We start from the raw sequence: 21,306 nt of genomic DNA, 5'->3' as shown, positions 1-21,306 counted from the left end.
GAAATCAAATATTATACATTCGTTCATTTTGATCCAATCTGGCAAAATACATTCATAACTGCTGATTGGCAAAATGTCAGTTAAACACACCATCGCTGTATCAAAAACTGTATTTCTACAGTCCAGAAGGCAACACGAAACTTCTGGTGGGCTGGATTTGGCCCGTGGGCCTTGAGTTTTGACACTTGTAACACCTTTTCTTCTGCGTCTGTGGTACTAATCAGGAGCAGAGACAGGCTCTGGTTCTATGTGTGTGCAAAGATAAAACAAGTTTTATCTTTGTTTTGGTGAGGCTGTGGGAGCCTAGGTTGTTACTGTTCTGGTTGCAGAGAGAATTTAACTTCTCAAACATTCATGAAAAAGTGTGTCGTCCTTTTTCTGTTTTCAAGGTGTCTTTCAGTTGAGCTGAAAGTTCAACTGAAAGAATTCTACATTCTTTCTGTAGGATTCAAGAGAGCAGTAAGCCTCTCTTGCTGCTCTCTCTGTTTTTTCTCTTTCATCCTTAGTTGGTTCTATTTTTGCAATCTAGTCTAGATTGTTATATATGTCTTACGGGTCCGTAACGCAAAATGTGTGAACGGAGTTGTAAAGACTTCCTATTTTCTTATTTTTCTTGGTGCGAGGACTCGCGGTGAGGCTCTATCTGGCTTCATATCGTGCGGCAGAGCCTCCTTTTTATGTGCATGTGAGGAGGGAGAGCCTCTGTTGATACATTTAAAAACCTCAAGGCCTGCTTTTTCAAGGTTCAGACCCTTGATCAAAACAGTTTTGGAAAAACTGTCAGCAAGTTCATGTAGTTTAGACTCTCCTTTTTGGGTTTCAGACTTGGATCATCTCCTTGCACTTGCTGTTTTGTTGCTTGTGATTCAATCAATCAATTTTTCAACATTTTTAAACAATTAGCAAAAAGGGCTTTACGGGGGTGTCAGGTCTAAATACCTATTAGAGACAATTTTAACAAACACAGGAAAGACAAGAGAGTTAGATTCTTTGTTTCTCGCGAGGAGAACGGACAGAGATGTGCTTTCAGTTACAAATCTCCTACCGCTCTGAAAACACATCTCCCGCTCCTCTGTTTTATTGATTTTAGGAACCCTGCCACACGGGGCGCTGCAACTCTAGGGGGTGGGGTCAAAGCATTTTAGTTGCAGTGCTACAAGACAATCACTAAACTAAACACATGGTATCTACAATCTAAATCCTTCTTGCTCCAAGCACGGCGTAGAATGGGACACGTTGTATAGCTTCAAAGCAACGGCTTTGTATCACAAAGAACAAAGCAGAGTTTCCTCCAGGGTTGTAAAACTCAGCTTGGAACAACTAACACCTCCATCTCTCAGGGAGGCCTGCTATAAATATCTGTCACCTCCCTCTTCCAAGGAGGGATTAGGAAGAAATCAGAATTAATGAACACACAGAAACATTATCTAAATGTAACTACAAGGCTACATAATACAACAAATATTTGATAATACTAATAATACAATTTACCCAACAGGGGGCAACAATTTCAATTCCTATTGGGAAAAGGGAAGGGAAATCAGTTAAGAGTAAACAAACAGAAATATGGCAAAAAGGTGGAATGGAAATAATAAAAGAAAGAGTTTATATAAGAAGAGTATTATATAAAATACAGAAGTCAGTATTAATTTAAAAATTACTGAGTAACAGAAGGGAAGAAATAATAATAATAATAATGAGATTAAGAGTAGGTCATACCTATCTATGACATTATATGTCTAACAGGGAGGGGAAAAAATCATAAATGTGAAGGGTGTGGCTAAAAAGAAAATCTAGAACATGCTTTGAGGAATTGTAAAACATATGAGGCTGAAAGGGAGAAATTTATTATATTGGTTGGAAGGACAGAACAGGAATGGAGAATACTGGGAAATGAAGGAAACATAGTGGATATTTACAGATTAAGGAAGGCATTATTTATTTATCTTCAGAATACAAAATAAGAAAATAGAATTTAATAAATGTAAAGTAGTGTTGCTACACACTCATGTACAGTAGGTGGAGGTACGTACCTCAAAGTTGCTTGCGATCCACCATAATAGAAAAGAAGAAGAAGGAGGAGGAGAAAAAACTAAGGACGTATTCCTATCTATGGCTACGGTTCCGTCGCTGACTTCCTGGTTTGATTCGGTTGATCCGTCTAAAGAATGGGTCCTTAAAAGGCATCTAGAAGGTCTTGTTGCCAGATCTGGGAACATAAACACGACAAACAAAGATTATCAGCTGATATGTTCCATCTCGGAACACACAGATTCCTGTGGCTGGCGGCTCTCAGCCTGATTCCGACCCGTGTATTCTGCTCTTCCGCGGAAATACCGGATGTCCCTAGTATTGCCACTTACTTCGGAACTAAGACCCGCTATGAGGAGGTGAAACCGAACCTACTCCGAGACCCTTTAACCGTGAACACCTCGGTCCTCAGACCCCCGCCAGGTGAGTTTTGCACCCCATTCCATGTGACCGCCGTCATTAGACATGGCAGCCGATTTCCTACCGTCAAGAACATCCGCAGAATACACAGACTGAGCGAGCTACTCCAGAATGAAGCTTCCAGAACCTCAGAGAGCCCCACTGGCTGGCTGGATGAGCTTCGGAACCGTTGGGAACCCTGGTACACCGAGGACATGGACGGTAAGTATTCTAGACTGGAATTTTTGCTGGCAACTTTTGCAGGGAATTTCTTTGCAGGAATTTGTTTTCCACTTAAAATTCTGAAGCTGAATTTAAGGTAATAAAAGAATGGGGGGGAACGTATTTACATTGCACAGGATTAAAAAATCAGGCCTATTTAAAAAAAAAAAAAAGTATAATTTGCATCTAGTATTTTTAAATAGTCCAGAAAAATGTATCCTCTTATGCCTTAATCAGGTCGGCTGGTGATGAAGGGCAGGGAAGACCTCCAGTTCCTGGCCCAGCGGCTGGCCACGTTGTTACCATCTCTGCTGTCGGAAGAAAACGTGAGGAAGAGGAGAATCCACTTTGTAACCAGCTCTAAGCATCGCTGTGTGAGCAGCGTGGAGGCATTCCAGGAGGGTCTGCAGCAGCACTGGGGTTGCCATGGTGACAGTCACCACTGCCGCTGCTGCCACCACTGAAAGATATTCTGGTGTTCGGACTATCTGTGCTACCTCGTCAGGTCAGCGCTACGATAGAAAATCTTTTAACACCGTGACCGACAGACAGCTACCTTTCGAAAACCGCTGTCGTCATGTTTAGATACCAAAGACCATATCAGTCAGTGTCAATGTTAATCGGAAATCATTATTTAAGTGGTGCTTAGCAGTGATACGTAGCATAAAAATATGTGAATGACGAAAACTTTTCTAAAACCACCCGAACCCGTTTAAAATACCTGCTTGTGTAAATGCACTAATATCCTTCTTGAGAATAGCGTGCCTGTTTTAATATGTAAAGCTAGTACATTTAGATGCACTAAAATCTCATATTAGAATCCTACCTTCATAAAATACACATGGTACCACATGTTGATCTACCAAAACTCCATCCAAATATCCTACCTGGTAAATACGTAAATAGCACATTTTGCTGCAGCAGATTCCTTCATTTGAATATCGTAATAAAATACAGAAGTAGCACATGTTGACGCACTAAAACTCTTTCATCAAAAAATTCTACCTCTTCTACAAAGTAGAGAGGTAGAGAAACAGTAGCTCATATTGGTGCATTAAGACCCTGCATCAGAATATCCTACCTTTTAAAAAATATATTTTTTAAAAAATACAAAGCTAGTCAGTGTCATACCACTGTAATATATTTCTAATCGTAAGTGTTTGTAAGAATGAAACAGTATCAGACAAGGTAAGTTTTTATCAAACAGACATCTACAAATACAGATCCCCGCAAACTTTTTTTGCACATTAATACATTGTATGACAGTCTTTATCAAATGAAACGCAGCCAAAATGTGTCCACCAAACTGTGCAGGTCACTGTGCACCTAAAATGATAGCCTATGCTTAATTGTCAGGTTTAAACACCTATTGAGACGGATTTAACAAACACAAGAAAGACAAGAGAGTTAGATTCTTTTGTCCTCGCGAGGAGAACAGCCAGAGATGTTTTCAGTCACACATCTCTTCCGTTCTGAAAACATATGTGTCCGTTCTCCCTTTTTATTGCTGTTAGGATCCCTGTTACAGAGAGCGTCTCAAAGGGGCGGGGAAAACACTTCAATCACATAATTGCAACGCAAATGCTAGTCACTAACAAAACACTTGGTATCTACACACTAGATTATTCTGTTCCAGACACAGGATAACACAGAGCAAGTTGTACGTCTTCACAGCGATGGTTTTCTAGCTATCTAGCAGGTCAAGGATGCAGAGGTTTCTGCTGAGCGATAACCTGTTGAAAACAGTTTCTCTGCTCTTCCTCAGAGAGGCCTTCTGAGAAAGGAATCAAAGTAATTCAACAACACAGAAACTTTCTTTATGCTAAGATGAAACAAATAAAAGCATATAAGACAAGAACATTATAAAGGCACATGAAACAACAAATATTTGATAATAATATATACAATTTACCTAACATTAATATACACTAATATTACACCATAGACATAAACAGCTTCAATATCGCTACCAGCATGCTCTACTCGGCACAGTTTAAAAAAACAATTAAAGCCTCTATATTTTAAATAGGCACAAAATGTCCCACAAAACCAATGTATTTTGTCCTGATTCACATGGTTGAGGACAAGCAATGACTTTCTTGCTTACAGTATACAGTATAGTAACGACATTGCGGACGGCAAATAAAGCCATTTGCAAATACAAGCTGCCTGTCATGTAAACTTAAAACATGAAGTAATACAGCAGCTAAATGAAAGCCAGGTATAAAATAAATAAATTAAAGCTTACCTTAATCTTTGACTAAATAAAACAGATGAAATGAAACTTCCACAGGTAGGATGTATTGATAAGAAATCTGCTGAGTAAGCAGTATGTGACGTAGCATCACTGTGTGCATGCGCATTACCACAAGGTAGGACGGGTTGATGAGTAGCACAGATGGTCAGAACACCTGACAAGCCTTTTATCTAAAATTTTGACCTCTGACCTCTGCTCCTACAGACAGTGCTCAAGGATACAACTATGAGGTGGATGATGAACTAATGCGCTTCTTTGAGCGTTGCCGTGGTTATGTGGAAGGCGTGGAGAACAACCACACTGCACTGCTGGAAGTTGAGAAGTTCAAACATGGCGAGGAAATGCAGGCAGTGAGGAAGAGGTTGGCTGAGAAACTCGGCCTTTCTCTTCACCTACTCACCCCAGGTAGGAGCCTGGAGGCATTCCCTCAGGTTAGAGATGGAATATAGGGGCATGCTGTGGTGGCGCAGCGGGTTAGCACGCCCCACGTTTGGAGGCCTTAGACCTCGGGTAGGACGTCGCGGGTTCGACTCCCGGTCCCGACGACCTTTACCGCATGTCTTCCCCCCTCTCCTCACCCTCCTTCCTGTCTGCCTACTGTCGAAAAAATACGAGCCACTAGCGCCGCAAAAACTCTTCGGAGAAAAAAAAAAAAGAGAGATGGAATATAGTACTTGGAAGTTGAAGAATATTACAGCATTTCTTTTTTTTTTCTTTTTTACCAACTTTGCAGATCTTTTTCTCATTCTGTATGTTTAGTCACTCTATCAGATTGTAATGTTAGAAAGGAAATGTTCCCTTTGACCTTTTCTTCCCCTTTCGGGCTCTTCTAGACTTGGTGGAAGCAGCGTTCTTCATCTGTTCCTACGAACTGTCCATCAAATCCATCCACTCACCTTGGTGCTTCCTGTTTGATGAGAGTGATGCAAAGGTATGAGAGCAATATTTTCTGAAAGATATTTGCAAAATTGATATAAAACCCCAAAAAATGCAAAGAAATGTATTATTTCTTAATAAGCTCACAGTGAACCTCAATTTACTTTGGTTTAAAATGCTGAATTATCAAAAATAAAGTTTGAATCAATACAAACTTTTATCAATTTATCAAAATTAATTGATTTTGATAAATCAATCAATTTATCAAAAATAAAGTTTGAATCAATACAGGTGTGGGTGAAGAAAGTGGAAGGTCTGCCTTCAGTAACGTCTGTCTAGGTAGCAAAAACCAACCACAGCAAAATGTTATGGACATTTTCTTCTTTAAAAGAAGCACAGTGAATCAATCATTTTGACAGAGAATGCACATCTTGTCTTATAAGATGTCACAAAATTTTCACACCTTAAACTTTCAAGGTCAAATTTAAAGTTTTCCCTACTATAAAAACAAAATGGTTGATAGGGGAGGGAATATTGAAAAGTTTGGTCCAGGCATTTAGAATCTTTGAATTGGAACACAGTTTGGTCCAAAGGGTTATCCTCTGAGGCAGAAACACAGACTTCTTCTGATTCATTTTGCATTTTAAATTAGTGTCAGGTTTAAGCACCTAGAACATCAAAATACAAGACAGGAAAAGACAAGAGAGAATTAGATTCTTTTTACTCGCGAGGAGAACGGACAGAGATGTGCTTCCAGTTACAATCTCTTACCTCTCTGAAAACACATTCCGCCGCACCTCTCTTTTTATTGAAAAAAGACATCCCTATTACATTCATCTCTAAAAGGTAAAAAGGAGGAAACAAAAACATATGCAGCTGCAACGTGATTCACGGTTTTATAAAATAAACTAGAACATTTACTATGAACCGTATAACTGTAGAAGGATAATCAACACCATTACACTATAAATTATCTTATTATAGACATGAAGAATAAGATGTCCTTCTGCTGATGTCCTTCTGATTAGAACAAGCTGGCGTCGGCTGTCTCTGCATCCCTCAGCAAAACATTCATGTTGACTGCTCCCTGCAGTGAGGCCTCCTTAAACACACTCAAAAATATAGTTAAAGCAATTCAGAATATGCAATGTATGAAGCAAATGCCTGATAAATGCGTATATACCATTTCTCCAACAATCAGGAAAAATGTTGATTCTGAGGTTTATCATCTGGGATCTTGAGCAAAGATCAGAGACCAGAATAGATTAAATTGATCAATAATTTTTGATGTCGTTTCCTCCTTGTCATTTTTCTGCAGGTGTTGGAGTACAGTTTTGATCTGAAGCAGTTCTGGAAGCGCTCTCATGGTCACTTAATCAGCAGTCTGTCCAGCTGTCCACTCTTCCATCACATCTTCAGGACCCTAGATAAAGCTGGTCGTCCTCGCAGGTGGGGTGTTCCCTAAGCTCTAGGAAGCCTCTTATTGATTCCCTATTGTTTATTGACTGAACCCTGGTTGATTCCAGATCCACCGAGGCAGGTCCAGAACCGGCCTCTGTCTTGGTGGGACATGCTGAGACGCTCATCCCCCTCATCTCCCTACTTGGACTGTACAAAGACCAGACTCTGCCCACTGCTAGCAACTACCACTCACAGCATGGTATGAAGTCTGACATTTATCAAATTTAAAATATGTATGTATTTCTTTCTACATGCCAGGAAAGGTTCCCGTTTTTGAAAAAAAGGTCTCACTTTTTCCAAAAAGGAAAGATACATTTTTACAAGGAAATTTTCTTTAAATGATTAAAGACTATAGTGCTGGAAGCATCTTTTAATTCTATGTTATGTAAAAATAAGTAAAAAAACAAAAGTTTAGTAAAATTTGAAGGCATCTAGAAGTGTTGGGGAAACTTTGTGTTAAAAAGATATTTAAAAAAAAAAAAAAAAGTAGGAAAACCTGACTCCTTTCTGGGCATATTCAAAATTTCACCCACATTACTAAATAAAAGAAAGCATTTATTTATTTATTTTTTTTAAATTATATTTTATAAGAAATAGAGTTTACACTGCAATACTGGAATGGTTGGCGGAATTATTAAAAGGGTAGTATGTATTTTCCAGGCACACAGTGCTATTTTATAGCACAATCAATTAACTATGATTGTGCTATAAAATTGGTTTTATGCTGTATATCAAACATAACGTAAAAGAAATTGAAATTCATAATTTGAAGTGTCATCACAACAATGCTTCTCATTATGACTGTAGCAACCATTGTTTGGAACGTAGTACTGGGAATTAGCATGTATGTTAACCTCACCAGCAGCAGGTGCTTGCTAACTGCTGCTTCTCTGGTAGAGCTGTGTGAGGGAGGTGAGGATGGAGGTGTATTGTGAGGTGGAAGCTCAGCTGGAGACTACAGCTCTAAGAGGAGCTTTGTGGAAATACTCAGCGCCCTGTGGGAGCAAGCACATCAACACCTCTGAATGACTGCCACAGGAAATTCAAGGAGTTCTCAAACATGCATGAAAGAATCAAGGCGACACTATTGCCATGTTTTTGATGAAGGAATAATAACATAATATAAAGCTCATAAAAATCTTTATTCAGCTCTCTTTACTCTTGATATCACTTTGTAAAATCTACTGTAACCAAATGCCTTCAGAAGTCACTTGCTGTTTTCAAATGAACATGTCCTGTTGGTCAGAACAATAACTGCACATCTCTCTGTAGGAAGAAGTTTCCGGACCAGTCACATCATTCCATACGCTGCCAACCTGCTCTTCGTTCTCTATGACTGTCAGCGTGGCCCCCGACTACAGCTGCTCATCAATGAGACTCCACTACACTTTCCAAACTTTCAGACTGAGGATGCACCACTTTACAGGGATGTTCGTGCAGCATACCGCTACCTGCTAGATGGCTGTGACTTCAACAGAGAGTGTGAGAGGAAACCCGAAGGCCGGGGACCCAACACTGAGCTTTGACAGCTTGAACCCTTACAAAATCTTATTCTGTCTTAATCCACCTGGTGACAAAGCCTCAAACTCACTCAGGCATCATCCAATCAGATACTGTAGCTGCAAAACTGCTCTTCGAGGTCTGAACTTTCTTAATTAAGTGTTGCAAAAACTGACTGGAGTGATTTATTCCCTCTTAGTGGAGGTGTGACACTACATTGAAATGTTTTCTGTTCATAAACTGTTGTCTATTATTAAAGGGCATCCAGATATCTACCAGCCCTTTTCAATAGCAAACTGTTTCTGTACCATTTCCAGCCTCTGCATACAAAAATATTAATGGAATCAACTGGAAAAATCTCTGTGTTCCACTCAACTAGCTGAAATTTATTGAAATTGTTTTTAGATGAATACAAAGAATATTGCAGCAAGGCCTTACTCTAATTTTTGAACTGACTCTTTAATCTGGGATTCGGTCTGAAGCTTTAAGTTAATTTCTTGCTGACTCTGGTTTTATTTAAGGCAGCTGTATGAAACTTTTATTTAAAATGTTTTCTACATATTTGTTAAAACTGTTGCTGTGCCTTGACAACATAACATAAGCATAATATGTAAAGATGGATCTCTTTTCATAGATGGCAGCTACTGTTGCAATCTGCTGCTAGTCGGGAGCCAAGAGAAAAGGCTGTCAATCATACCCTTTATGTGCTGCTAAATGTGCTAATGGCAGAGAAATAATTTGCTGTTACAGGAAACCCTTCATCGATGGCCATTCCAATTAACCTGAACTTTTCTGGCAGGCTATGTTGTGATAAGCCAACATAGCTTTATACATAAATATTTTTATACATATATACATAAACTAATATGTATATTAGTTTATTAGTTTACTGATATATATATATATAAACTAAGTTCCAGTTTATGTAGCTTATCACATAAACTGGAGCTTATCCGGAGGAAGTGGCGATGGAGTATGAACAGCATTTACATAAGTTGATGGATAGCGTTAAGACCCTCCTCTTGGCTCTGATTGGCCGCTACTAGTTAGCACTGGGAGAAGGCAAAGGAGCACAATTTTTTTTTCCACAGCTTATCTCCCTCATACCATACTGTTGCAACATAGTGACAGTTTCAACTAATATTTTTAATAAAATTTACATACTGTAGCTTTAACAGTTTTGAAATTGTGACTGCACAAATTCCTGTTCTGGGTTTAGAAAATATCTTGTGGGTGAAAGAATTGGTGTATGTGCCAAATAAGTTTTCAGGGTGCTTTTAGTTCCAAATGTTTCTGAATTAAAGCTTTAATAAAGCAAGATTTTCAGTTTAAATATTTGTGCTTATTTACTGAAGCAGAGTCATGTGAGACCATTTCCCCTTTTCCCAGGCTCTACTGTGGCAGTCCCGCTTTACTCCACAGTAATCACATTTCCACAGATCTGGCCACAGGTCTGGAGCAGGGAGAGACCTCCATGGAGGGGACGGGGGTATTGAACCCCACCTCCAGGCGTTAGAAATAAAGCAATTTACAAATATGGTTACGGTCATGTAGGGTTCTGTCGTACTCCAAACCATAACAGAACACCTGCATAGAGCTGAGTGCTGTGAGAAAGTTCCGACTTGAAGAGATTGTTCAAAAGAAAATTTTGCAGCACGCATTCTGAATTACTCGGCTGTGCACACATGAATATTCAGATACTATAAAGAATAATCCATCTCACGTCCAGGTAACGTACGTGATCCAATGCGGTCAAGGTGAAGGGCCTTAACAGAGAACCATATTCCGAAAATAGCGTTCCTGCAGCTCTGCTCCACTTGTCAAGGAAACGCGTCGCCGGAACTCTTAAATCCATCCGCCGTCTGCGTCTGGGTCAGCCTGGTTTGTTCCCACGAAGTGTGGCGGACATCCACTACACTGCCACATCAAGAAAAGAACACTGTCCCTACTGTGTAACACAGAGGAGGCTCTGTTATGATCTGGGGCTGCTTTGCTGCATCTGACACAGGGTGTTTTGAATCTGTGCATCTCAACACTAACATGGGATTCTAGAGAGAAATGTGCTGCCCAGTGTCAGAAAGGTTGGTCTCAGTCGCAGGTCGTGGGTTTTACAACAGGATATTGACCCCAAACACACAGCTAAAAACACCTAAGAATGGCTAAGAGGAAAACATTGGATTATTCTGAAGTGGCCTTCTATGAGCCCTGACCTAAATGCTAATGAGCATCTTTGGAAGGAGCTGAAAGACGCTGTCTGGAAAAGGCTTCAAACCTGAGACAACTGGAGTAGTTTGCTCATGAGGAGTGGGCCAGAATACCTGCAGAGAGGTGCAGAAGTCTCATGGACAGTTGCAGGAATCGTTTGATTGCAGAGATTGCCTCAAAAGGTTGTGCAACAAAATATTAAGTTAAGGGTACCATCATTTTTTGTTTCATGAGGGTTTTTTTTAAAAAAATAATTATGAAGCATGTTTAAAAAGATGTCTGACTTTCATTTTCATTTTTTATTCATTACCTTTGTCAGATTCAAGTTATTTCTGTGACAATTGTGAGTTTTTCTTTCATTAACCGAGGGGTACCAACAATTTTGTCCAGGTGTGTAAGTACTTTCAACCATGAGCTGTCAGAGCAGGTATGAAACATCCCAAGGTAGACAGCTCTGACATAGGAAACAACCAAAATGTTCAATAACCAAACAGTGAAGTGACAAAATGAGCTCCATTCACAGAGATGCGTTAAAATAAATAATAATTTGCTTTTTATTTTTCTACTGCATAAAAAACTCTTCAGATTGTTTACAATCAGAGCTGAACAGAACACAATACCCCACCATGGTTAGATATAAATAATAAATACACAACCATCCCTCAGAAAATTATAAAAGTCACAAAAACATATAGAATAAAGGAACAATAAAAGTATTAATCAATTATAAATGACTTTATGTTGATAATTGCTTGCTATGTGTCATCACAGAGTGCTGCTCCTGACCAATTTGTCAGCAGTTTAATTGTTTTACCAAATTTATGGGTTTTGCCTAATGATTAAAATTTATTAGCTTTGAGACAGTGAGGATTATTTTCAAATTCAGAACATCTCAGCGTCTTCAGGTCGGAGGTGACAACAGCGGAAAGATTATAAGAACTTTGGTGAGGTGGCACATCCCTAGGTAGCTTCACAGAGAACTGTGGTGTAACTATGAACACCACATAGTTATGGTGTGTTCATAGTTTTCATAGTTACCCATCCTCCATGGATGGGTACCCAACCATGGAGGAGACAGGAAACAAAGATGTCAGAAAGCAGTAAGTGGCACATGCTCAATGCGTTTCCACACCAGCTGAGGCATTGGAAGTTTATATGACCCAAGCATTCAGTCCAGAGCGGCGTGCACCAGAACACCATGAATGTTTGCTGCCTTGGAGTGCTTCATCTTGTTGATTGAGGTCTGCAGGTCAGCCTGACATATAGCACGTATAGGGTCATCTACCTCCGAGCTGAGAAACAGCAAACAAAAACACACATCTGAGAAAACACTAGGCGTATCTGGGTCACGCAAAATGTGATGGAATAGGATTCTGCAGTTTACCTGGTGCTCTGGTTGTGGACAAAGTCTCGGACGCAGAGCAGTGCCGCATCACGACACGTTTCTCTGAGGTCACTTCCTGAAAAACCCTCGGTCTCCTTGGCAACAAGTTTAAGGTCCACACGGTCATCCACCTGCAGGTGATTATAAACTATCAGATGATCTATCAGTTCAGTCTGTTCTGAATTGATCTTTATTGTTATTTGTAAGAAATGCCGCAGCAATGTAGAAAGTTGACTCTGTCACTTCATACCTCAGGTGTGAGCCATACCTGACGCCTGCGGTATGAGCCACCAACATGTGGCAGAGACAACTTTCTTTTTTATTAACAAACCAGAGTATGTTGGAAAAAAAGAAACATTCTCATAATTTAATAGCATGGGCTCAGTATCTTAACAACATGAAGGCAGAGGCACTGAGAATGCTCAGCCATTATTAGACCGAGGGCAGCCAGACTAATTTATTTTTGCTAAATAGTTATATTTAGCTAAATACTATTGTTGAGGAGCACAAGCAGGCCTCCTGATGCACAGATTTTTTTAAAAACCCTCAAAAAAGGGCACTTGAAGCTTAAAGGATGAAAGGGGCTCCAGCCCCCCTTCCATCCCCCCTGTACGTGCCTGAAGTGAGAGTCAAGTTTAAAATCATTAGCTCTTATTTACAAATTAGTCTGTCCTGCCTTTAGGTGACCCCGCCTTTCGCCCAGAGCAGACTTGATGTTTAGAAGTGGTATTTTCAAAATTTATAATTTATTGAAAACAAATGGCAAGTTTGTTTTCCCGAGCTGAACTTACGTTTTCGTTCGTCAGAATCAGTCGAAGGATGTCCTCTCGCTGCCTATCGCTCTGCAGAAACAAACAGTGTTAGCATCATCTACAACAGAATCTATGGCAGAACTTGTAAATACTAAGACTGTACATACAGGTAGGCTGATGTGAAACCTGGTTGGCATCCGCCGCAAAATGGCAGAGTCCAGGTCCTGAGGACGATTGGTCGCGCCCATTATGATCACCTGGCATGGAGAAAACTATAAGACCACATCCACCTTCTTGAGTGTGCAGCTGTAGTTGCAGACGCACCTGGCAATGATGGTCTGTGTCTAGTCCATCCCACAGACTCATAAACTGGGCTTTCATCATGGCTGTAGCCTCGTGGTCTGAGCTTGAGCGACTCCTCAGGAACGAGTCTAAATTCAAAAGCAGTGATATGTACTGGAGCCAGGCAGATACTACAACATACATGTGCTTAATTCATACAGGTCGCAAACAGACTACAACTATCTGTAGTCAGTCACTGTGTGCACATTTCTCACCAATCTCATCAATGAAGATTATAGAAGGCTGCAGCTTAACAGCCAAGGAGAATACAGCAGCAGCCAGTTTCTGTGATTCCCCGTACCACTTGTCCGTCAGTGTGCTTGGCTGCAGGTTGACAAAGCGAAACCCCGTCTCCTTCGCTGTTGCCTTGGCAATCAGTGTTTTTCCACAGCCGGGGGGGCCATAAAGCAGTACACCTGTTAAAATGACGACAAGATAAAGCCAACACTGACTTTTACTTTTCTAGTTTCAGAATAAAACTTGTTCGGATCATAAATAACTTCCTATTTCCAAACTCATGATGAGTTCAGGGATGTGGAGGAGATTGATCTTTTCAAAGATTATCTGTCTCAGATTATACTGTCATGACATGGTGACAGTTTTCACACCACCTCAAGTTCAGAGTTCTTTAACCCATGATTCCATCTCCAGAAAATGTCACAATACAAATTGGAGACAAATTTCGAGGGAACCTCCATTATCACTAAAATCTAAGGGTTTTAACCAATTTGATCATTTTATTGCAGACCTATGTAGTCAGAAATGCTGAAACCAAACCTGCATATCTGTCTTTAGAAATTCTAGTCTCCGAACTCACTACTCTTTCTCAAGTTCAACGTGATCTTAAACCTACCTAGCAGCTGCAGTGACATGACACAGTAGGCAGGTGAATGAGCTCTGACCTTTGGGAGGCTGCAGCAGTTTGGAGTTCGGGAACAGGTGTCTCTTCTGAACAGGCAGGATCACAGTCTCCTTCAGCTCAGTGATGACCTCATCCAGACCAGCGATATCTCTCCAGGTGATCTGTCAGATGTCAGAGATCAGACACAGTCTTGACTCTCCATCAACTCTCGTGAGGAGAAACTACCTGCATGGTCAATGGGTCCACCAGATGAGCAGCAATACTCATCTCGTACTCCGACAGCTTGACGTTCTTCACTCCGATCTGACGCATCAATTTCTCAGCCTGTTGGCGACAATTCATAAAATTCATGAACAGCCACAAAGCTGTGTATAACAAGGCTGCTACACCCTCACCTGCTTCTGAGCCTCCATCTTCTGCTTTCGAGTTGGGTCAATAGCGTCCACCATCCACTTGATGGTGAAGTAGGTTACAGCTCCAAATATGGTGAGTCGGAAAAGCAGACCAATTACCTCGTTCCTCCCCAAAGGACGGGCAATGTTATCAACTGGAATATCTTTGAGAACCATGGTCACTCTCTGAAACACACACACACACCTGACTATATGCAATGTTACTTAGTTGTACTTAGTTATGAGAGGAGAACAAGAGTTCACTAGAAAATCTCTGAAGAAATTTAAACGGGGCCTGCCAATGTGTGCGTGTCGGTAGGAACCCAGCTGAAAATTAGCATTGATGCTAAGTTTAGCTAAAATAATATTAATACCATGTGGAGAATCACAAGCATGTTGACTAACAAGGACCTACTCCATTCAATATGTTAAACCTGTATGAGCAAAAATTAGCCAAAATGCTAATGTTAGCATAAATGCTGTCAGTGGTAAGTGGGATATCATTAGCATGATGTCTTTCTTTGACTTGCTCCTTCCAGTGTGCGAAATATAGCTAATAAATAAATAGCTCAACTGCTTAATTTAGAGAGAAGGCTAATGCACTATCATCATCATCAATCACTTTATTTGGGTAAATTGTCCACATTAAACACAGGAAACAACAAAAGAATAGAAAAGAAAAAAACCCAACAATAAACAAACCCACAATTTACCAAAAAAGGAGTAGGCTGAAGCAAAGCTTATTCTTGCCTACCCTGTTTTTATACCTTACAACCTACCAGGATATCTTCACAATACATACTGTATATAAATCTACTTAACAGCATAAGATTTGATCATTTTACATTTTAAAGCTCTTTTAAAGCTCACCAAGAAAGGACATAACTTAAAATCAACATTCAATTCTTTCCGCAGTTTCACACCATTAACTGAAACACATCTAGACTTTATCTGGCTCTTCTCTTTTGCATATTCAAATATAAACAAACCTCGCAAACTATATATTTTTTAAATTTTAGTTTAAATAATTTCTGAATACCAGAAGGAAGACTTTTGTTCAATGCTTTATACATTATTTCCAGTATTTTTATATAAACAATATCTTTACATTTAATGTATTACTTTGAATAAAGAGTTTATCAGTTGGTTCATGGTATCCCACCTTATTAATAAGCCGCATAGCTTTTTTTGCAACTTAACTAATATATCAATAGTTGTTTTACCTTCATTTCCCCAGATTTCTGAGCAATAAGACAAATAAGGCATAACCAGAGGTTATGTTTCTGACTCATTCTTTAAACTTTGTATGTAGCCCAACAAATATTAGTTTCATATTTGCTGTTATAAAAAAAAATAAAAAATCATAAGAATGTATCAAGTAACGGGGTTGACCCCAGTGTAAAAGTTGACCAGACTGTAACGGTGTTGAACACACTGGCTGGCTTAACAACAGTAACAAACGAGAAGTTAGATGAAAACGTTCAGATTTATTCAGCTAGGGTTTGGAGCAACATATGAGATGATGAAAACAAGAAATTAATATAAGTTTCAAAGACAATTCTTTACTTTTTTCCCAAACAACAATAAATATCATGTACATGTGTAACGGTGTTGAAAGGTTGACCTTGACGATGACAATCTATGGATAGAAATAATCCAATATAGGTAAGAAACCAAACTAACACTTAAATCTCTTTACAGTGTGAGCGGGAAGAGACTTAAGTGATGTCACTTCCAGGGTGCTGAGAAATTGGCACCCTTATTTTATAAATAAACCATTATTTATAAAAAGGAGGAATTGGTATGTTGTTATGAAGCCTAGGCGCAAATTCAAACTGGAAGACTCTTTTATCCCCACCGGGACCCTTAATTGAAGCGACCTGCCCACAATTGTCGACCTATCAACGCTGGACCAAGCCACGTCACGTCCAAACATCGACCAAGTCCCAGCTGATAAGGACCTTCATTCATGGCGTCCTTCGCTCTCCAGCCGAGCTCAACCCACCACCACCCCTTCTCCTCCATTTGCCCGGTCCTGAGGCCCGCACCTAGGCCTGTCACGATAGCAAATTTTGCTGAGCGATTAATTGTCTCAAAAAATTATTGCGATAAACGATAATATTGTCTGAAGACCTTTTTACACTGATTTAATGGAAATAACGTAATAATGCATGTGATTTCCTGCCAAAGATAGATACACTTTATTTTCAAAAGAATATTTAACACTGGAGCTGATAAACAAAATAAACAAAACAACCAAAAACAAAATGGATTCTCAGTCTCCATTAACAAAAAATGTACTTGATAAAAACTAAACAACATAAAACCAAAGTGGAAATAAATACTGCATTCAACCAAAAGAGTGCAGATTATGAAGTCTGTATATTATGTTGCCCTTCAGTAATAATTAGATTTAAATAGAGAAAATGGGCACATCGACTACCTGATGCAATAGTTCACACTACATAATTTTTTTGCTCCTATTTTTCCCCTTATGACAATCTTAGCACGTTGGTCTTTCTAAGATTGTGTGGTGTGTTATGGTAGATCGTCGTTGCCGCTCTGATCTAAATCAGGGGTTTTCCCCGACTGGGAGCTTAACGCAGCCTGTTGAATTTGACAGGCAGCCAATCAGAAAGCGCGAATTCTCCTCCGTTCTTTATGAGGGGAAATTACCTCGGGGAATCCCAAACAGCTGACACCGCGCAACCCGAAGCCCAGCCGACGTGGAAACAACATTAATGTTTATTCAACATGCAAAGAATATAGAAATGACAAGAGGAGGAGTTGGAGCGAAATTGCTACAGCAGTTGATAAACCCGGTAACTTTTCAGCTGTTCTTCGTTAACGTGACATAAATAGGTTATAATGATTTTCATTCAGTCAGGACTTTACGCTGACACTAGCCACATGCATTGCAGGTAGATTGTAGTAAAGCATTGATTAATGTCTGGTTTTAAAATTAGTTCACTGGACTTGCAGCCATTATTTTGTGCACATTGTTGGACACCACATGGCAGGAACGAACCCGATCGAACCGTTATACCTAGGATTTCTGTCGGCTAATGTGTGGTCTGTCAGGTTTTAAAAATGAGCCGACAATCGGCAGACAGCTCTAAGATCGTGTAGTGTGTGCTGGGCTTTACACTAAGGAAATGAGGAAGGGAGGAGTCAGTGGAGAGCACCGGAGTTGAGCCTTTTTTCATTCGGTGTCATCAACAGAAAGAGAAAAAGGCCGGAAGAGAGATAATGCAGATAATTAAAATGACGTCGATAGTTTTAATTTATCGTACGATTAATCGATTTATCGTTTATCGCGACAGGCCTACCCGCACCCTTCTTCAACTTCCACCACCAGTGCCGGGGGATGACGTTCCTAACAGCATCGGGATGCTCATCTGAAGCCTATTGCTAACGCTGCGATAACCGTTATCCCCAGCCGGGGCCCGAGCGCCAAAGACTTTAAATCCTGTTTGTCAATAAACTCTTCTAATTGTCTTCTTATCTCCGTCTGAGTCTCTCCAGATTGAAATAGGGTTGAATAAAACTGGAGGGACATGATTATAAAGTGCCATTTCGTTAATAATTCATGGATTTTTCTCATATTTCTTTCATTTAGGTTAAAGTATACCCAAAAATGGTTGTATTAGTAGAAATAACTTGCAGTTACTGACTATTTTTATTTGTTTTATATTCATTGAAAAATTAACATTGGTCAGTGGGGAACATGCTCATTTGGCTGACCTTTACGCTTCAACAACCCAGAAAATTTATCAAAACATAATTTTTAAAATATATTTGCAAGTTACATTACCAAGACACATTGCAAAAATTGATATTTCCATTTATTGATTTTCAAAAAAAAAAGAAAAAGTGGTTTGCATTATATGAAAATCTTTGAGATAAACCTGTGAGACACAAAATGTACCGAATTCAGAGACTGACCCAGCTAAAGTTTTTGCTAATGTTATTGCAATGCCTGTGAGAAAGAAATAGCTAAAATACTTATTTTATGGAAAGGGCTAATATTAGTGCTCTGGAGCACCTTGACAGAAAACTGACAGCCCTAGAGCAATTTTGAAAACATTTTATGGAAGCAGGCATTCGGTGTGATGTCATGACCGTATTACATATCAGTAGAGCGATATTTGTGGGCGGGAGGGCAAGTTAAAAAATGTTTTGGGGTCAGAAATCCACTCCGTTTCTCACTCTAGCGGAGCGACAGTTATTTTCCGTTACAATATACGTTTTGTGTGGGGGTGTAAGTAGCGGCGGTACGAGATGCATTAAAAGTGACGGAATAAAAAGGAACAAAGAAAGAAAGAGACGTTCTATTGACGGTAGAATTGTAGGAAAAATTAAAAACTTTGGTGCGCTAGAGGAGACAAGTTGTGGAAAAACCGTAAATCATTTTAACGGTTTTTACCTCTGAACAGAACACGGACGTATCTACAAAGTGAGAGTTGAATGGCATTTCTACGTCAATCCATGACCACACAAAAATTCCTCAAAAATAGTGTTTGTTTGTTTTTTTTAATTTATTGATTTTTTTGTTTGTTTTTAACAAACATTGCTTTCTATGGGATTTGGGGCATCGTTTTCGCGAATTATGTCGCCATGGTAACTCCGATTTCCCTTAAAAGTAATAGCTCCCTTCTCGAGATCGAACCGCACATTTTGTGTGAGGGTGTAAGTAGCGGCGGTACGAGATGCATTAAAAGTGACGGAATAAAAAGGAACAAAGAAAGAAAGAGACGTTCTATTGACGGTAGAACAATAGGTGTCTTCCATGTATTGCATATGAGGCAGTGGCTGCTCTCCCTATGCATTGTTATGGCAGGCCCCAATTAGACAGACTCGTGGCCCCTGCTACAGGAGAACCTGTGGGAATGTTTCGTAAAATAAAGGCAAATGTCCCCGATTAACAGATGAAGCCTTTAATCTGAGATTTTTAAACTAATCTCTGAACTCCGGTCTCAGATGAAAGCTCTCAATGTCAAAATTAACAAAAGTCTGAAAATTCATGTTCATGATCTGGAGCGGAGAAGGTCGGTTCTTTTAATTAAAAACAGATCGTTAACGTACGTTCTGATCTGGTGGTGGTCTCGGCTGGAAGATCAGGTCTCTGTGGTAATACACATTACAACCTTAAATTGACACAAGCTTAAGGGGAATCTGGCATGATGAGAGGTACGTGATCACAAAGGAAGTTTTACCAGCTCAAATGCAGTTAAGCCTCTATGCCGTAATGGCCTCCAGGTATAACGAAACTGGAAGTGACCTGAAGCTAACTCGTATTAGCAAGGGTTGACCTTCGCTTAATGGCTCACTCCGGCAACAATATGTAGGGAACCATTGACCAATCCTCACAACGGACCAACAGTAGTTCCGCTTGACCCAGGGAACACAAAACCTGACAAAGCTGATATCAGCAGTAAAGAACTCACCTTATCCCAGCAGGACCGGCTTCCGTACGTCTGAAAGCACGGTGCAGTCTTCTTCTTCTTCTGCTTCTTCTTCTTCTTGGATTTACTGGCGGTTGGCAACAAACTTTTAGTAGCATTACCGCCACTTACTGGTATGGAGTGTGGTTCGTGATGGTCTATACACACACACACACACACACACACACACACACACACACAAATATACATACTTATACATAACTTTGTATTCTACCCATCTATATCATAAACACATTCACAAACACACCTACTATAATCAAATTCTATGAAATAATTTTGTTTTAAACTAAATTATCAAATAACTATTTGTATATTTTTACTCCCCAAATTCTTCCTCAAAATATCTAATAATTTAACCTTTTCCTTAATACATTCAAACTCTCTCATATATCTTCTCTCTCTTTCATATTTATGACATTCTATTATTATTATTATTATTATTATTATTATTATTATTATTATTATTATTATTATCCATCCATTTTCTGTTCACCCTTTGTCCCTAATGGGGTCGGGAGGGTTGCCGGTGCCTATCTCCAGCTACGTTCCGGGCGAGAGGCGGGGTTCACCCTGGACAGGTCGCCAGTCTGTCGCAGGGCAACACAAAGACATACAGGACAAACAACCATTCACACACACACACACCTAGGGAGAATTTAGAGAGACCAATTAACCTGACAGTCATGTTTTTGGACTGTGGGAGGAAGCCGGAGTACCAGGAGAGAACCCACGCATGCACAGGGAGAACATGCAAACTCCATGCAGAAAGACCCCGGCTGGGAATCGAACCCAGGACCTTCTTGCTGCAAGGCAACAGTGCTACCAACTGCGCCACTGTGCAGCCTATTATTATTATTATTATTATTATTATTATTATTATTATTATTATTATATTTCTGATATTCTAATATGTTCTATTGTTTCATATTTTCCACAGTAATCACATCTCTCTGTCTGATGTAGTGGTCAGTGATGTAGGAGCTCCACAGGGAACTGTGCTTTCTCCCTTTCTCTTCACCCTGTACACCACTGATTTCCAGTACAACTCTGAGTCATGTCACCTACAGAAGTTTTCTGATGACTCAGCGGTTGTCGGGTGTATAGGGGATGGAGGGGAGTACAGGACACTGGTGGACAGCTTTGTGGAGTGGTCTGAGC

The 21,306-nt window shown here is 39.8% G+C and overlaps 2 protein-coding genes and 1 long non-coding RNA gene across 3 annotated transcripts; 1 reads left to right on the top strand and 2 right to left on the bottom strand.

Moving 5' to 3' along the window:
• Nucleotides 1–2,063: 2,063 nt before the first annotated feature.
• On the top strand, nucleotides 2,064–10,079 carry minpp1b (multiple inositol-polyphosphate phosphatase 1b). The gene is made up of 7 exons (XM_028027126.1): nucleotides 2,064–2,652; nucleotides 2,890–3,081; nucleotides 5,114–5,314; nucleotides 5,743–5,840; nucleotides 7,104–7,234; nucleotides 7,312–7,445; nucleotides 8,519–10,079. Exons 1-7 carry the CDS (start codon nucleotides 2,250–2,252, stop codon nucleotides 8,770–8,772), a joined length of 1,413 nt encoding a protein of 470 aa, XP_027882927.1. The 5' UTR covers nucleotides 2,064–2,249; the 3' UTR covers nucleotides 8,773–10,079.
• LOC114150610 (uncharacterized) lies at nucleotides 3,136–5,153 on the bottom strand. The gene is made up of 2 exons (XR_003596786.1): nucleotides 4,570–5,153; nucleotides 3,136–3,996 (listed from the first exon to the last, which is right to left on the bottom strand). It is a non-coding gene; the product is annotated as an uncharacterized LOC114150610 (long non-coding RNA).
• A 1,398-nt stretch (nucleotides 10,080–11,477) lies between the features above and the next one.
• atad1b (ATPase family AAA domain containing 1b) lies at nucleotides 11,478–20,268 on the bottom strand. The gene is made up of 11 exons (XM_028027138.1): nucleotides 20,131–20,268; nucleotides 14,687–14,869; nucleotides 14,517–14,615; nucleotides 14,332–14,452; nucleotides 13,645–13,845; nucleotides 13,412–13,518; nucleotides 13,255–13,344; nucleotides 13,127–13,177; nucleotides 12,336–12,466; nucleotides 12,000–12,243; nucleotides 11,478–11,953 (listed from the first exon to the last, which is right to left on the bottom strand). Exons 2-10 carry the CDS (start codon nucleotides 14,858–14,860, stop codon nucleotides 12,120–12,122), a joined length of 1,098 nt encoding a protein of 365 aa, XP_027882939.1. The 5' UTR covers nucleotides 14,861–14,869; nucleotides 20,131–20,268; the 3' UTR covers nucleotides 11,478–11,953; nucleotides 12,000–12,119.
• Between the last annotated feature and the right edge of the window lie 1,038 nt (nucleotides 20,269–21,306).

This window comes from Xiphophorus couchianus, chromosome 9, assembly GCF_001444195.1.
Source record: "Xiphophorus couchianus chromosome 9, X_couchianus-1.0, whole genome shotgun sequence".
Classification (NCBI taxonomy): Eukaryota; Metazoa; Chordata; class Actinopteri; order Cyprinodontiformes; family Poeciliidae; genus Xiphophorus; species Xiphophorus couchianus.
The sequence above is the reverse complement of the archived record's forward strand: the minus strand, read 5'-3'. Positions and strand labels throughout refer to the sequence as shown.

What these genes read in the sequence shown, in the direction of transcription:
- minpp1b (XM_028027126.1), top strand. Translation starts at nt 2,250, where the DNA reads ATGTTCCATCTCGGAACACACAGATTCCTGTGGCTGGCGGCTCTCAGC. An exon ending in GTACACCGAGGACATGGACG is followed by an intron (nt 2,653 to 2,889) that starts GTAAGTATTCTA and finishes TGCCTTAATCAG; the next exon opens with GTCGGCTGGTGATGAAGGGC. An exon ending in TCTTCACCTACTCACCCCAG is followed by an intron (nt 5,315 to 5,742) that starts GTAGGAGCCTGG and finishes GGGCTCTTCTAG; the next exon opens with ACTTGGTGGAAGCAGCGTTC.
- atad1b (XM_028027138.1), bottom strand. Translation starts at nt 14,860, where the DNA reads ATGGTTCTCAAAGATATTCCAGTTGATAACATTGCCCGTCCTTTGGGG. An exon ending in TGATTCTGACGAACGAAAAC is followed by an intron (nt 12,467 to 13,126) that starts GTAAGTTCAGCT and finishes AATCACCTGCAG; the next exon opens with GTGGATGACCGTGTGGACCT. An exon ending in GTCCACAACCAGAGCACCAG is followed by an intron (nt 12,244 to 12,335) that starts GTAAACTGCAGA and finishes GCTGTTTCTCAG; the next exon opens with CTCGGAGGTAGATGACCCTA.